Below are 17185 nucleotides of genomic sequence, written 5' to 3' on the forward strand. Positions count from 1 at the left end.
CTACATCATATCAAATCTCTGGCCCAGTATTCATTTTAGGCCTAGGCTTATCACCAAAAGCAGGCCTCAGAGTTCACTATGCATGCTCTGGGGCATACTCATGGACAGAAGTCCCAGCCTAGAGTGAAAAATGGTGCACAACTTCACAAACTCTATAATGGGCATCACATTGGCTCCTATGCCATATAACTGATCCCACATTAGCTGCTATACTGTATAATGGCCCCCACAATAGCCCCCAAACTGTATAATGGCCCTAATATTGGCCCCCAAATTGTTTAATTGCTCTGACATTAACCTCCAAACTGTATAATGTCCCTCACGCAAGCTTCCAGCTGCATAATGGGCCCCATATTAGCCCTCAAACTGTATAATGGTCTTTGCATAAGCCTCCAAACAGTATTATGAGCCCCACAGTAAGCCTCAAACGATATAATGTCTACCAAATTAGCTCCTATACTGTGTAATGGGCCCCACGTTAGCTCCTATACTGGAGGAGAAATAAACAGATTTCTCAAATAAGATTTATCACAAATTTTAAATTCTTCCCTTTTAACAAAATCTGCCCAACCATAAAAATCTAAGTTCTTACATAGGTGCTCTTGTTGAGTATTTTGTGGCAGCAGCCAGCAATATTGCTGTCATGGCTACAATTGTTAAATGCTACTAGTAAAATAATTGCTAAACCTTAACAAAGCCATTTCGCAGAATCAGGGTATGACATAATTTGTGACTGTTACACAATATTTGTGATGTAAAGCCGATAATAAATTTATCCCACATTTATTGCATCTTGTCATATTTTTCATGGTCTATACCATAGAAAAACTAACATAGCTGTTTTGTTTTTCATTTCATTCAGCAGCGGATTTTGACTTTTATAAAAATCAATTATGATTATTTTTGGAAATTTTATTTGACATTACATAGATGTTCTTATTTCAATTTAAAGCTTTCAAATATGTGGAGAGACATGTGAGGAATTCATTTATGAGAAGCAAATGAATATCTGTAAGGTTCTCTTTACATGTCCATGTTTGCAGTAAGTGTGGCATCTGTTTTTTTCAGGGATACCACACATACCCATTACAACCTATGCTGCAGTGCACACGTCCATGCTTTTACAAGGGCTGTGTGTCCATATAAACCACATGGAGACATGTCCATATTTTTCTGGCCGCATGGATGACAATGGCCAATACAAGTCTACGGGTCTGTTTAAAGAACGTACCACACACAGGTATCATCCGTGTGCTGTATGGGTTTAACATTGCAAAGTATAGGAGGACCTTTGTAATCTATTTTGCTATACCGGAAAAACACTGATGACACACTGATGCAAAACACTGATGACACCAGAACTGTTTTTTATGATACATGTTTTATACAACTTGAGAAGGGGGCCTAAAATGAAGTTTACGCTACAGTTAAAAAATGTCATTTTCTGTCTATATATTTCTTTAATATTCGGAATGGTCAAATGTAACACATTTGGGTTCAGTTTTAAAGGACTAAAAAAAAACAACTATTGTTATATGTAACGCTAGGTTATTTTTACTTTGTGCATGGTCAGCCTGAAAATGTTGTATTTACTTATCTTTTATAGTGGTAAATTGTACAGATCCAGGTTTTGTGGAAAATGCAATTCGTCATGGACAACAAAACTATCCTGAGAGTTTCCGCTATGGAATCAGTGTGACATATCACTGTAAAAAAGGCTACTATCTTCTGGGATCATCTGTTCTCATCTGCAAGGCAAATGGCTTGTGGGACAGATCATTACCGAAGTGCATCCGTAAGTACTGCATGGATTCATATCATATTAATAGAATAACTTCTGGTCTTCTGCATTTCATATTCAGAACAGTAACCCTGCATTTAGAGAAGTAATCAACAAAATGGTATAAAAATATATTAAAATGTTCTAACACAATTATTAATGTTTATAAAATAAATACTATTTATAAATATAATACACATGTGAATAAAATTGTTGGTACCCTTTTGCTAAAGTAAGAAAAAAACAAAATGATCACTAAAATAACTTGAGACTCACAAAAGTAATTTTCTATTTATATTTACTGAATATAAAATAAAGAAAATCAAACATTGCTTTTGAATTGTGGTTTAACAGAAAAAAAAATAAAGAACATGGCATGAACAAAAATGATGGCACCCCTAGAAAAGATTGAAAATAATTTGAACATGGGGACATGTTAAATTAAGGTGTTTCCTGTAAGGATGTATTGTTTTTTATAAATTGGTGAGGTATCTCTTATGCCACTGCTAATTTTATCATTGTGTTACACTATTGTTTTACTTTCATATACTGTATTTTTTTCATTGAATATCTATAACTGTATTGCTTGGCATTTACTACTTTGGGCCTCTACCTTTATGTGAAGCATCCATCTTCAATCCTGAGATTTTATCTTATATTCAAAAAACTTTTTCTAATTGATCTTCCCTTTCTGCGTAATGGGCGCATGTTGTTATTGCCCACCAATCTATAGTATTAATGTCTAAACTTTGTATGCTTTATATATTGGTTTTAATACTGTAATCCTAATAAAATTTACATTTTCTTCATATATTGAGCTTTACACATTCTTTGTGTAGGTTTTCTTGACATTTTTTATGCTTATTGGCCTTTTACTTTGTGCTTATAATGCTATTGTAGGTTTGTTTGTTTACTGTAACTGGCATCAAAAGAGTCTGCAAAGTTGTAATCAGTCTGCCAATTTAAAAGGTGAAAAGTAGTCACTGAGCTGTTTGGTATCATGGTGTGTACCACACCCAACATGGACCAAACAAACCTAAAAAGAGTTATCTAAGTAGATTACAAAGAAAATTATAGACAAACATGTTAAAGGTTAAAGGTACCGTCACATTAAGCGACGCTGCAGCGATATAGACAACGATGCCGATCGCTGCAGCATTGCTGTTTCATCGTTGTGTGGTCGCTGGAGAGCTGTCACACAGACAGCTCTCCAGCGACCAACTATGCCGAAGTCCCCGGGTAACCAGGGTAAACATCGGGTTACTAAGCACAGGGCCGCGCTTAGTAACCCGATGTTTACCCTGGTTACCAGTGTAAATGTCAAAAAAAAAAAAACACTACATACTTACATTCCGGTGTCTGTCGCATCCCCCGGCGTCCGCTTCCCTGCACTGTGTAAGCGCCGGCCCTAAAGCAGAGTGGTGACGTCACCGCTGTGCTCTGCTTTACGGCCGGCCGGCGCTGACACAGTGCAGGGAAGCGGACGCCGGGGGACGCGACAGACATCAGAAGGTGAGTATGTAGTGTTTGGTTTTTTTACATTTACAATGGTAACCAGGGTAAATATCGGGTTACTAAGCGCGGCCCTGCGCTTAGTATCCCGATGTTTACCCTGGTTACCAGTGAAGACATCGCTGGATCGGTGTCACACACACCGATCCAGCGATGTCAGCGGGTGATCCAGCGACTAAATAAGGTGCTGGCCTTCTAGCTCCGACCAACGATATCACAGCAGGATCCTGATCGCTGCTGCGTGTCAAACACAACGATATCGCTATCCAGGACGCTGCAACGTCATGGATCGCTATTGTTATCGTTGTTAAGTTGTTCAGTGTGAAGGTACTTTAACGCTGTAAGAACATCTCCAAACAGCTTGATGCTCCTGTTACTGTACTTGCACATATCATTTAGACGTTTTTGGTCTATGGGACTGCTGCCAACCTCCCTGGACATGGCTGAAAGAGGGAAATTGTTGACTAATTGAAGAGATGAATAACCTGAATGTCAACCAAAGAGTCCAAAACAAATTCCAAATAGATTAAAGTTGAACTCCAAAGACAAGGTACAGGTACGTGAGTGTCAGATTACAACATTGTTTGCTGTCTTGGCCAAAGACTGGAATTTGGCAAAATGTGTAGTGCAAAATGCAAGCCACAAGCTAATGGGGGAATGTCCCCCTGAGAGATAATACAAAACGTGAACTTTTTGGCAAGTAATACCAGCTTTTTGTTCTCAGATGTAAAAATCAAATATAGAAAGAAAAGAAACATGAGGGAGGCTAAGGTATGTTTTGGGGATGCATCTAGCACATAGTGCCAGATGCAGTAGAATAATGAATGAGCTGAATCATGCCTCTGGAGAAGGCATCCTTCAAACATGAGACAGCTAGATCAGTTTTCTTATGATGAGTGGGCCAAAACGCCTGTGAACAGGTGCAGATGTCTCACTGAACTGAGAGTTCCAGAAATTGTTTGTTTGCCTTCAAAGGTGGTGCATCAAAATATTAAATTAAGGGTTCCAACAGTTTTGCCAGGAATTTTCATTAGTTTTTTTCTTTTTATAAATTTTCTGCTGAATCACAATTCAATAATATTCAATAAAGGGAACCTGTCACCTGAATTTGGTGGGCCCTTCTTTCGGTCCGATGGGCGGTGTATTCGGGTCTTTTATTCACCCCTTCCTTTCCCACTGGCCGCACACTGGCCGCAATATTTTCTGGAAGTTGATTTGCTTTCCTCCGTAGAACACGCCTGCACAAAGCAATCTTTCGCTGTGTTCTACGGAGGAAAGCGAATCAACTTCAAGACAATATTGCGGCCAGCGTGTGGCCAGCAGGAAAGGAAGGGGTGAATAAAAGACCCGAAAACACCGCCCATTGGACCGAAAAAAGGGCCTGCCAAATTCATGTGACAGGTTCCCTTTAAATTTAAATAGGGAATTACTTTGTCAGTTTCAATTTATTTTAATGACCATTGTGTTTGTTTTTTTTAAATGAAGGGTGCCAACAATTTTGTCTATGGATAGATACAGAGATTGATAAAATATTTACAAAAATATTTGTTTACTATTAGGACATGTTCTCAAATAGAGTAAGTCTCACCAAAAAAGTCTGATCTCAGTTTAAGTGTGAAGGTTGCTTATATTTTAAAACCTTGAAAAGGACAACTTACATTGGTTAATATGTATCCATTGCACAAGTGGATTTTTTTGATCCTGATACTACTGCATTACAACTGATGGCAAAACTTTAGCAAAAATATATCAGTTGCCACCAGACTTTCTTACCACTTTAATTTTAGGTGATATTCTGAGTCTGGTTCCACACATTAAATAAAACATTGTGAACCTACCCCTTGACTGCCTCCTGCACTTGTCAGGAGTAACAACGGCTGTGCTTGACTGGTGAGAAAGAATCCAATGTGAATAATGGGAGCAGTTTTACAGTTTCCATTCGATATTTTAGGTGAAAGGGTTTTACAGTTATAGAAGACTAGTGTCCTCAGGCAAAGTTTATTTAAATAAACTCATATTCCCATAATCCCGGGCTGAATCTCCATTCATGCTTCCTGCGTCTGCTGTTATCTGCAGAATTGATGTCACATTGACAGCGCTGCAGCTAATTAGAGAGCTCAGTGGCTCTGAGAGGCTTGTGCCATCTAATAAAACACAGTAACTGAGCTCAGTGATTGGATGCAGTGCTGTTAATGTGACACTGCATTCAATAGCAGACACAAGGAGCAGAGACAGATACTCTGTTTTTAAACACTGGATGGAAATAGCAACAAGGTGAAGGACACTTGTTCAGAGAGCCATGATTAATTATACTGACTGATTTTTTTATGCATTGCTCTGTTATTTTCAATTTAAGGGAGTGTGTCAACCCCAAATGGCAGTATAAACTTTCTAGGGTATATAACCAGTTTAAAAATTGCACCTTTAGGCTGCTTTCACACTTCCATCGGTACGGGGTCGTCGCAAACCGTCGGCCTGAAGTACCAACGGACAGTGTGCTAAATGTAGCACAACGTGGGTAGCGGATGCAGTTTTACAACGCATCTGCTGCCCATTGTGAGTTCAGGGGAGGAGGGGGCGGAGTTTCGGCCGCGCAAGCGTGGTCAAAAATGGCGGACCCAATGCACAAAAAAAATTACATTAAACTTTTTTTGTACGTCACGGCCGCCAAAACACGACGCATCCGTTGCAAGTCTATGGAGAAAAAATGCATCCTGCGGGCAACTTAGCAGGATGCATTTTTTCTCCAAAATGATGCATTGCGACGTATCCCTAAAGACGGAAGTGTGATAGTAGCCTTAGTGTTCTAATTTCTGCCTTCAAAACTGAACATGCTGATTAGTGTGTTTGCTGATTCCTCAATGTGACCATGAGGCTCACTGGTTTTACACACCTCCCTCACTGCTCAATAGTGTCAGTTGGTTGGCTGTTAGTGGCTTGCTTTACCTAAGGTTTCTCTACAGGACTCGCTCCAAGCAACCAAGTGTTGTTAATCACCAGTGATGGAGATTGGGTCATGCAAAACGAGTGGTCAAAATGGTGAACCAAGCCTGTTGACTGCACTGAGGCTCAACGGAGCACCCTAATTACCATGATTGATTACACTTCACTTTCTCCAGAAGGGCAACAGTGATTCTATTGAAGACAGTGTGATTTTTTATAGAAATGATATACCATATAAGTCTATATGCTTAGTTTATAAAGTTTGGGCCTACTGACTCCATTTGAAAAGTGTCTCCAAAAGTAATTTCTCTTACTGTGTAAGGTTTCGCAGTTTTCACTATTCATCTAAATAAACAACTCTCAATAATTTACTATCTGAATATACAAATTGTAAAATATTTAAGCGTTAAACCCACATTCCACTAAGTCCTTCCTAAAGTACAAAATAATAGTGAAATCAATAATAGTATTTGCAGTACTTTACCAATCTAATATAACTACTTTTTCTGCAAAGACATAACCATACATTAATCCACACACCATCAATTGCAGCATTTACTTTTAGTACAGCTTGTAAATAACTTTGTGAATTCAAAGTCATGAACTTTATATGCTAAAAAGAATCACATGTCGACTGCTTTATTATGTTTATAGATGATCATGACATTGTTTATCTTTTAGTAATGGAAATCTTTGTTGCGTTTATATCATTTCTAAAAGTTATGTATAGTATACGTTAATGCCCTGCTGCTGTGAGTCGATCAATTTGATAGCATTTGACCTTGAAACATTCTTTCCAAATATGTATTATTTGGAAACTATAAGTGGGGATTTGGTGTAATAACATTTCAAATAAATGTGTTGTTTATGCTGCTACAATGACTCAGTTGCAGGGTTAAAATATAGAGAAAGACAAACAAAATGAAACAATTGGATACATGTAGACCGTTCCTGAAATTCCAAGGGGAATGAAAGAGGTTGTTTTGCTATCTGTAATTTCTTTAAAAGTGCACTTTAGTTAAGATTCTTGTAACAGTAGAAATATGGAGCAGACATGATTTACTGCAGTACTGAACACAGCCTGAGAGAAAGCAAACAATTAGAATTAAAACATAAGGGATGAAACATCGCAATCGCAAGGGGTTACTTGTAACAATGGAGTTTTGCCTTTTTTTTTTTGAATGAACAAGAAATAGAACATTGCTGATAACTTAGCTGTGTATATTTTTTACCCTTTTTAATTGATCCTGCATCACTGTTTGCTCTTGGAACAGTTTTTAAGGAAATGAGGTCTGTGGAAATCAACAATTAAATTATTTTTAGTTTCCCCTTGTGCCGTTTTTCAATCTACCTTAGTCATTAAGACAAAATTATAAGAGATCCAGGGAATTTAAACATCCCTTGGAAAATTATTTACAGTAGTTTGAAAATGGTCTCATTAGTAATTTAGCACAGTAATTGCTTTTAGGTGGTTTTATGACTGCTTACAAAAATAAAAAAAGACATTCTATTATTAGCTATGTATCTGAATTCTCTTCAAAAGGAGTCTGTCACATACGATTATTCTATCTTTACAATATGTGTACTTCTTAGCTTTACTTTATTCTTAACAGAAATCTGTCATGCAAATGATGAACATATCAACAAGACCGCATGCATCCAACATTCTCCAATAGTGTGGCTTTTGGCTTATCTTAGGATAGTATGCATAGGAATATAAATTTTAATTAGATAGCATACCATGTTTTGATATGATTTGTTTATACAGAAATATATACAGTATTTCTTTACATTAGGAGTCAATGATTGATTAATGCTACTGTATGCCTATATAGTAGCATACAAGAGAGGCTTCCTATCTAGGTAAAGATGAGGCATTTCCAAACTGGGCACAAGACACAGCAAGATGCCTTAATGAAGAAAATGATAACTCAAGTCAATGACAGTAGGCTTGTGTTGTGTAAAGTATTGAATTACAGTTTTCTGCATTAAGGTATAGCTTACACATTGTGCATTAGGTTAGGAATTATTACAGCTGTAAATATCATTGAATACTCCCAAATAGAAATGAGGGGATTTATTCATGGAGAATCAAATTTGAGTTGAATTGGCTTACATTTGCAGGTCCCAATGAAATTAAATACTCTACGATTCAATTTGAGAGGATTTCATAGTTGCATAGGTTAAAAAAGACCTAGGTCCATCAAATTCAACCATTCTCCACCAATTGTGTCACTAAATTAACTATAACCTACAATGTTATGTGTATTAAGGATCTCATCCAACCCGATTACTACCTCTTGTGTTCGGGCATTCCCCAGTCTGAGTGCTCTAACTGTAAAGAACCATTTCCTATTTAGCTGTTGGAAATGCCTTTCTTCCACCCGTAATGAGTGCCCTCTGGTCCTTAGTATGGACCTTGGAAGGAATAAGTCATGTGCCAGTCCTTCGTACTGACCACACATATATTTATACATGTAAATGAGATCACCTCTGAGGAGTCATTTTTCTAAGTTAAACAAGACTAAATTTTCCAACCTATCAACATATAAGAGGCCTTCCATTCCTTGTAATAATCTAGTTGCCTGCCTTTGAACTGATTCTAATTTCTGAATATCCTTTTTTAAATGTGGAGTCCAAAACTGGATCCCATATTCTAAACGTGGTCTCACCAAAGATTTATGAAAGGGTAACAATACGTTGGGATCACAGGATTTTATCTCTCTTTGTATGCACATGCACCTTAAAATTTTGCTTGCTTTTGCAGTTGCTGCTTAACATTGACTACTGCTGCTCGGCTTACTTGTATCCAGTATTCCCAAGTCCTTCTCCTGTTCTGTAGTCCCAAGCATACTCCTATTAAATGTATATGCAGCAATAGGATTACTCCATCCTGGGTGCATTAATCTACAATAATCTACATTAAACCTCATTTGCCAAGTGTTTGCCCATTCAGACATCTTATCCAGATCATTTTGCAATATTGTAATGTCAAGGTCAGATTTTATTATCCTCCATAGTTTGGTGCCATCAGCAAAAACTGACACTTTACTCTCAATCCAATCCACAAGGTCATTAATAAAGAGGTTAAAAAGAATCGGTCATAGCATCTATCCATGCAATACCCCACTGCATACTATATCCCATTTAGAGAACGTACCATTTATAATGACTCTGTTTCCAGTCATTTGCTAATTTCATACCCATCTGCATATAGTGTCCCCCAGTTCTTGCTTCTTTAGCTTCAGTACAAGGCTGTTATGTGGTACAGTATCAAATGCCTTTGCAAAGTCCAGATTAATCACATCTGCTGCAATAAACAGATTTTCACTTACCTCCTCATAGAAACTCAACATGTTAGTCAGACATGACTTATTCTTCATGAATCCATGCTGATAGTTATTATATTATTCCCTGAAACATATTTCTGCAGGTCATCTCTTATAACGCTCTCAAAAACTTTGCACAATACTGATGTCAGGCTTACCAGAAGGTAGTTGCCTGCATCCACCTTTTACGAAGAAGAACCCCACCCCGGCAGGTGACACTGACTTCCTAATGAATCCTCTTGCCAGATTCTCCTGGATACATTGTGACATTGCCTCCATCTCCAGGAGAGACAGGGGATAGATGCACCCTCGGGGAGGCTCTGCATCTGGCAGATCAATAGGACAGTCATAGGGATGGTGAGGCGGAAGAGTCTCCGCAGGTCTCTTGGAGAATACGTCCGCATAAGACAAATAGTGTTTTGGGAGACAGGTCAGATCTGAGGGTACCTCCGTAGTGGCAACCTGAATGCACTCCCTCAGACATCTGCCCTCACAAGATTTGCTCCAACCCAGAATTCTTCCAGAGGACCACTCTATATGTGGGGTGTGGTAACGCAACCTAGGTTTCCCTAGCAGAATCTCATCTATTCCCTCAGGAATTACAAGAAGGGAAATGATCTCCTGATGGGATGGAGACATAGATAACATAAACGGGATAGTCTGGTGTGTAACCTGTGAGGGCAGTGTTGACCCATTCACCACTCTTACGGTCACTGGTTTGGCTAACATAACCAGAGGCAAAGGCAGAGGATATGAAATTTCCCTCCGCCCCAGAATCCACACAAAGTTTGACCATAAAAGTGGAAAGGCCAAAGGTAACTATTCCCTTAAAGGATAATTTGGAGGAAAACGCCGCGGTGTCTAGTGAACCTCCTCCTACTGTTACTAGACACAGTCGTTTCTATGCCACTGTGGACATTTCTTGGTAATGTCCTGACTTCTGGCATACATAACAGACCATGGGTATTCGAGCAGCCCGAGTCTTAGGACCCACTCGAGAAACCTCCATGGCCTCATAGGGCTCGGACGACTGGACAGGAGACTCTTAGAGGCCTGGCGAAGGTAGGTGACAACCAAAACCTCTGCCTACACTGGGCTCGCTCCAACCCTCACTAGTGAAAATAGAGGTCAATGCGAGTGGATATAGCTATTAGCTCCTCCAGTGTGGCGGGAATCTCCCTAGCGGCCAAGGCGTCCTTCACATGGTCACCCAGTCCTTTCCAGAACACCGGGATTAGAACTTTATCTGGCCACTCCAGCTCAGATGCAAAAGTCTGGAAGTGGATGGCAAAATGACTGACCATGGACGGACCCTGTGTTAATGCCAGCAGTTGGAGGGCAGAATCATGGGTGACACGAGGTCCCAGAAAGACCTGTTTCATAGAGACTAGGAACCTTGGAGCAGTCTGCACCACATGATCGTCACACTCCCACAGCGGCGTTGCCCACTCCAACGCCCTGCCCAACAACAGGGATATTATAAATCCCACCTTCGCCCGCTCCATAGGAAAACGTGCAGCCAGGAGCTCAAGATGTATGGCACACTGACTCACGAATCCCTGACACAGCTTACTTTCACCAGTAAACTTACCAGGTAGCGGGAGATGGGATAAGGTTGGAGCAGGGGTAGCAATGGACAAACTGGCTGCAGCTACGCTAGCAGCCTGAACAGCAACTGCGATAACATTCACAGCCGAGGTTGTACGATCAGTAGCCACCAACCTACCCTCCAGCTGCTGGATGTACCGGTGTAGACGCTGTTCATCCACCATTACAAGCCAGATCCTGGTGCTAATGTAATGTTAGGACTATATGGATCCATATCCATGTAAAAAATAAAGAATTAAAATAAAAAATATGGATATACTCACCCGTCCGGTGGCCCCTGGACCTTACCGATTGTAACCGGCAGCCTCCGTTCCTAAGAATGAGCAGTTTAGGACCTTCGATGATGTTGCGGCTTGTGATTGGTCACGTGCCGCTCATTTGACCGCTCACGCGACCAATCACAGGCCGCGACATCATCGCAGGCCCTAAACTCCTCAATGAGGAGTTTAGGATCTGCGATGACATCGCGGCTTGTGATTGGTCACGTGAGCGGTCACATGAGCGGCACGCGACCAATCTCAAGCCGCGACGTCATCGAGGGTCCTAAACTCCCCATTCTTAGGAACGGAGGCTGCCGGTTACAATCGGTAAGGTCCAGGGGCCACCGGACGGGTGAGTATATCCATATTTTTTATTTTAATTCTTTATTTTTTACATGGATATGGATCCCAGGGCCTGAAGGAGAGTTTCCTATCCTTCAGACCCTGGGAACCATCCAGGATACCTTCCGATACTTGAGTCCCATTGACTTGTATTGGTATCGGGTATCGGTATCGGCGATATCCGATATTTTTCGGGTATCGGCCGATACTATCCGATACCGATACTTTCAAGTATCGGAAGGTATCGCTCAACACTACTTACGAACCTTACCTGGGAAAGGGATCTGAATTGCGGGCATTCCAGATGGACTCCAAATTGTTTGGAAATGGCCTGTTAACCTCTTCCTAAATTGATAAGCAGCAACAATTGCTTCTTGGAGCTCATTGCTAATATTTTTCTTCCTAGGCATTGAGTGGATAAACTGCTGAATGCTACACACAAGCAAACTGCAAAAACTTCTGTTTTTGTAGAGGTGGTCATACTTGCTGAAGAACATTTAATGGAGAATATTTGATTAACAGCACCTGACAGCTACTTACCCTCTTAATTCTTATGAAAGCAGTAAGGGTGTACTTTATTTTTCACTCACCATGTCTATATTTTGTCCTAATTCTTTTAAATACAGAATAACATGGTATAATTTTTCATGTGCTGTTTTTTTATCTCATGTTGAATTGAATCTAATTTTAAGAATTCAGAGGGCATACTTAGATTTGATCATGACTATAGTTGATGGAGAAATGCTGATTTGTCTGATATATGCAAATTGCCTCTTCAGAGAGAAAGAGGACTTGAACTCTATAGCCCCACCTGTTGGAAGAAACGAAACTACAAGTCAGAATTAACCCTTTAATGAGTTTTTCAATATGACTTAGGATAAAAGACAAATTGGAGTCTCAATTTGCAGACACGGTATTTCGAGCTTTTGGCCCTCATCCATGCAAAGTATGAGAACTGATTTGGCTAGTTGAGAGGCTCTGAACTGGAGTCTAAGGTGTAACATTTCTCCTTGTGGAGAGTGACATACCAGCTCTGGCATGTCAAAGTAAGGAGGCTTATTCACCATGCAATGCTCCTCTGGGAAATTTTATATGTAAATTGCCTCTTCTGAGAAAAAGAGGACTTGAACTCTATAGCGCCACTTGCCCTCTGACAGAAATCCCTACTGCAGGGGCTGGCTTTGTTATACCACATTTACATTTAACTTCCAGGATCATAGATAATGCTGATTGCAGTAGTTTAACAACTTGTACCATATTAGTTTTCTTATTAAGCAATGCCACAAGCTTAAAATAACAACCCTGACAGGAGCATATCAATAAATATATTAATTTTTATCACATTTTGTCCGTATCTGTTAGGTACATAATCTAAAAAATAAACAATTGTTATTCCCACATACAAAAAGTCAGAACTATTAATACATTATGCTATTTTTTAACATTTTAAAAACCATATAAAGAAAAGTATTTATGTGAAAAATGAAAAAAAAAAAACGACAACTCGCATAACAGAAAAGCAGGTCCTCGAAGAATCGCACTAATATAAATTTTGAAAGCTATGAATCTCAACATATAAGACAAAATGTTTTTTTTTATATATTTTTTAAAGTAGAAAGACGTAATAAAGATCATAAATTTGGCATCACCATAATTACGGTATGTTGAGCTATCATTTTAATTATTGAATGCCAGGAAAAAAAATCTAACATTGGCAGAATTGTTGTTTTCTATTTTACTAAACAAAAATTTTATTTCCATTTTTTTATTTTGTTGAATCAAATAATGCTAATAAATTTCAACTTGTTTCATTAATGACATGGGTCTCGAAAGATAATGAAAAACTAAAAACTGAACATAGAATAATGGCTATAATGGGAAGAGCTTAAGTAATTCAACAAACCCAATTATCATTTTTCATCTGCAGTTGGAAATACACACAGGAGGCCCCCATGCATATTATACTGACTGCTGACATTAAGCTGACAAATGTTGTATAGGTAGTCTAGCTGTCACAAATATTTAAATCAACTCATAAAATTTGAGTCTGAGGTTGGCAATGTTTAACGTAAAGCTTCACAGTTTATCATTAATTTCACTTCTATATTTAAAGCAGTTTTCTGGTTATAAATTTTAGGCATTGCACGCCAGTAAAAAAAAATCACAGCTGTTGCTTAACCCACCTGCCTCTCAGTCGCTGTTCCAGTCGTTGTAGATACTGTAGGTTTCAGTGATGACATCTAGCCTGCAGTTCAAGTCACTGTTGTAGCTAATCACTTGGTTCAATAAATCATCTGTCCACAGAAGCAGTGATCAGCCAAACAAATATAGTACAGAAAAAAAACACTTCAAGCTTGCTTCCCTTTAAAATCAGAAGATGTCCAAAAGTGTCATCAACTAAGAGCTGGTAGACCTGCTACATACCTATCTCATATACTGGGTTAGGCCCTGCTCACTCTCCCTTTGGCTGCCACCCTTTATTGTGCTGCACGTTGAATTCAAAAGTTGATAAGCATACCTCACTTTCATCATCATCATCCAGGGTTGAATTAGACACATGTGGTTTGCAGCAGTCAGTCAGTGTTATGTTTAGTTATCAATTTTCTTGGAGGTAGTCACCATCAAGTTTCTTCAGATGCAATCATCTCTACAAAACCACATGGCTTGTGCACTTTGAATCTGCTATTCCTCAGACATGGTGATTAACTAATTATCTGCTGAAAGAATTGCAAACTGTTATTTTGAGACTGTTCACATTACGCAGCAATCATCTTTAACCCTTTTTTGACATTAGACGTAGTGATCCATACATGTGCCCTGGGCCTATTTGACCAGGGACCGATCATTATGTCATTGCGACCACCCGAGCACAAGGGAGAGGGGCGGGTGATCGCTGTCTGTTGTCAGTTGATTCTGACAGCTGGCACCCGGCACTAAGTGCCAGGAGTGGTCACAGACCGCTCCCAGCACTTTAAACCCCTAAATGCACCATTCCAGGAGCAGGCAGAGGTCTGACAGCCACTCTGCCTTTGAATGAAAAGGTATTGCATCTCAAAATAAATATTTGAATGAAGAAAAAAACAAAACAGTAAAAGTACACATATTTGGTATCACCATGTCTGCAACAACACGACCTATAAAGCTGTCCCTCTAGTTAACCACTTTAGTGAACACCGTGAAAAAGCAAAAATCAATGCTTTTGTCATCATACCACCGAACAAAAACTGAAATAAAGCACAATCAAAAAGATGGATATAAATAAACATGGTACTGCTGAAAACATCATTTTGTCTCACAAAGAACAAGCCACTATACAACTCTGACAGAGGAAAAATAAAAAAGTTATAGCTCTCAGAATAAAGCGATGCAAAAATTATTATTTTTTTATAAAATAGTTTTCTATTGTATAAAAGCGCCAAAACATAAAAAAGATATAAATGAGGCATCGCTGTAATCATACTGACCCGAAAAATAAAACTACCTTATCAATTTTACCACCCACGGAATGGCATAAACCCCCCTCCCCCTTGGGCATAAAGTACTGGTGACTGCAATGTACTTGTCACTACAGCATACTTGTCACTACATTGGCAGTTTGCAATTTTCACTCGGCAACATTCATTGCTGCTTGTTTCTGGAAAATACCCAAGGAGTCAAAATCGTGACTACACCTGTAGATAAATTCCCCAAGGGGTATAGTTTCCCAAATGGGGTTACTTTGGGGGGACTCTGCTCTTCTAGCAATTAGTGGCTCTGTTTATGGAGTCCGCAAACTGTTCTAGAAAAATCTGCGTTCCAGGAGGCAAATACGCTCCGTTCCTCCCGGGTCTCTCCGTATGGCTAAGTAGTTCTGTATAGCCAAATATGGGGCATTGCCACATTTAGTAGAAATTGTGGAACAAATTTTGGTGCAATGTTTACCGACTTCTTGTGTGAAAATGTAAAATCTGGGGCTAAAACTAAATTTTGGTGGAAAAATGTAGTTTTTTTTTCTTCACTGCTCAATGGTATAAAATTCTGTGAGACACCAGTGGTGTCACTATGATCACTGCACCCCTAGATGAATTCATTGAGAGGTGCAGTTTGTAAAATGTGGTCACTTATGGGGAGATCTGCTGTTTTGGCAGCTTATGGGCTCTCCCTGTTGGTCATGGCTGCAAACCATAACAGTAAAATATGGCGCTCCTTGACTTCAGAGCTTTGCACTGTGCCTGAAAAATATTTCCTGATTACATGTGGGGTATTGGTGCACTCAGGAAAAAATGGAGCTCAGTTTGTTTAAAAAAATACTACTAGACCTTGGACAAATTAAAAACTTGGGGCTAAAAACATTTTTGTGGTAAAAATGTAATTTATTCTTTCTACACCGCTCAATGGTGTAAAATTCTGTGAGGCACATGTGGTGTCAATACAATCACTGCACTACTAAATTAATTAATTGGGGAGTGTAGTTTGTAAAATGAGTTCGCATATAGGAGGCTTCTGTTTTTCTGGCACCTCAGGGGCTCTGCCAGTGTGTCATGGCACCCTCAAACCATTCCAGCAAAATACGAACTCCAATACGGCACCTCTTTCCTTCTGAGCTTTGCACTCTGCCTCAAAAGTAGTATTGCCCAACATATGGGTTATCTGCATACTCAGGAGAAATTGCACAGCAAATTGTATGGTGCAATTTCTCCTGTTACCCTTATGAAAACACAATATTTTGTGCTAAAAACATATTTGTGGGGAAATTTTTATTTTTTTATTTTTATGGCTCAACGTTATAAACTTCTGTGAAGCACCTGAGGGTTCAATGTGCACAGCACTCATCCAGATCAGTTCCCTGAGGGGTCTCAGTTCCAAAATGGTGTCAGTTGTGGGGGATTTTCACTGTTTAGGCACATCAGGGGCTCTCCAAATACAACAATGTATTTGCCAATTGTTCCAGCAAATTTTGCTTTCAAAAAGTCAAATGGCGCTCCTTCCCTTCCGAGCTCTTTAGTGCGTCCAAACAGTGGTTTTCTCCCTCATATGGGGTATCAGCAAACTCAGGAGACATTGTGCAATAAATTGTATGGTAAAAATTTTTCCTGTTGCCCCTATGAAGATGCAATATTTTCTGCTGAAAACATATTTGTGGGGAATTTTTATTTTTTTATTTTTATGACTCAACTTTATAAGCATATGTGAATCACTTGAGGGTTCAATGTGCTCACCATAAATCTAGATAATTTTATTTAGGAATCTATTTTCCAGAATGGTGTCACTTGTTGGGGATTTTCACTGTTTAGGCACATCAGAGGCTCTCCAAACACAGCATGGCGTCCACCAATTGTTCCAGCAAATTTTGCATTCAAAAAGTCAAATGGCGCTCCTTCCTTTTTGGGTTCATTTATTCCTGTTACCCTTGTAAAAATGAAAACAAATTG

At 39.3% G+C, this 17185-nt stretch overlaps 1 protein-coding gene across 2 annotated transcripts in view; it reads left to right on the forward strand.

The window, feature by feature from the left end:
* The window catches only part of CSMD1 (CUB and Sushi multiple domains 1), a 2858343-nt gene that overhangs the window by 2711972 nt on the left and 129186 nt on the right, over positions 1-17185 (forward strand). For both annotated transcript variants that reach the window (XM_077290057.1, XM_077290056.1), the window contains exon 55: positions 1607-1795. In XM_077290057.1, the coding sequence (XP_077146172.1) occupies positions 1607-1795 (189 nt within the window). The remainder of the gene's footprint in view (positions 1-1606; positions 1796-17185) is intronic.

This window comes from Ranitomeya variabilis, chromosome 2, assembly GCF_051348905.1.
Source record: "Ranitomeya variabilis isolate aRanVar5 chromosome 2, aRanVar5.hap1, whole genome shotgun sequence".
Classification (NCBI taxonomy): domain Eukaryota; kingdom Metazoa; phylum Chordata; class Amphibia; order Anura; family Dendrobatidae; genus Ranitomeya; species Ranitomeya variabilis.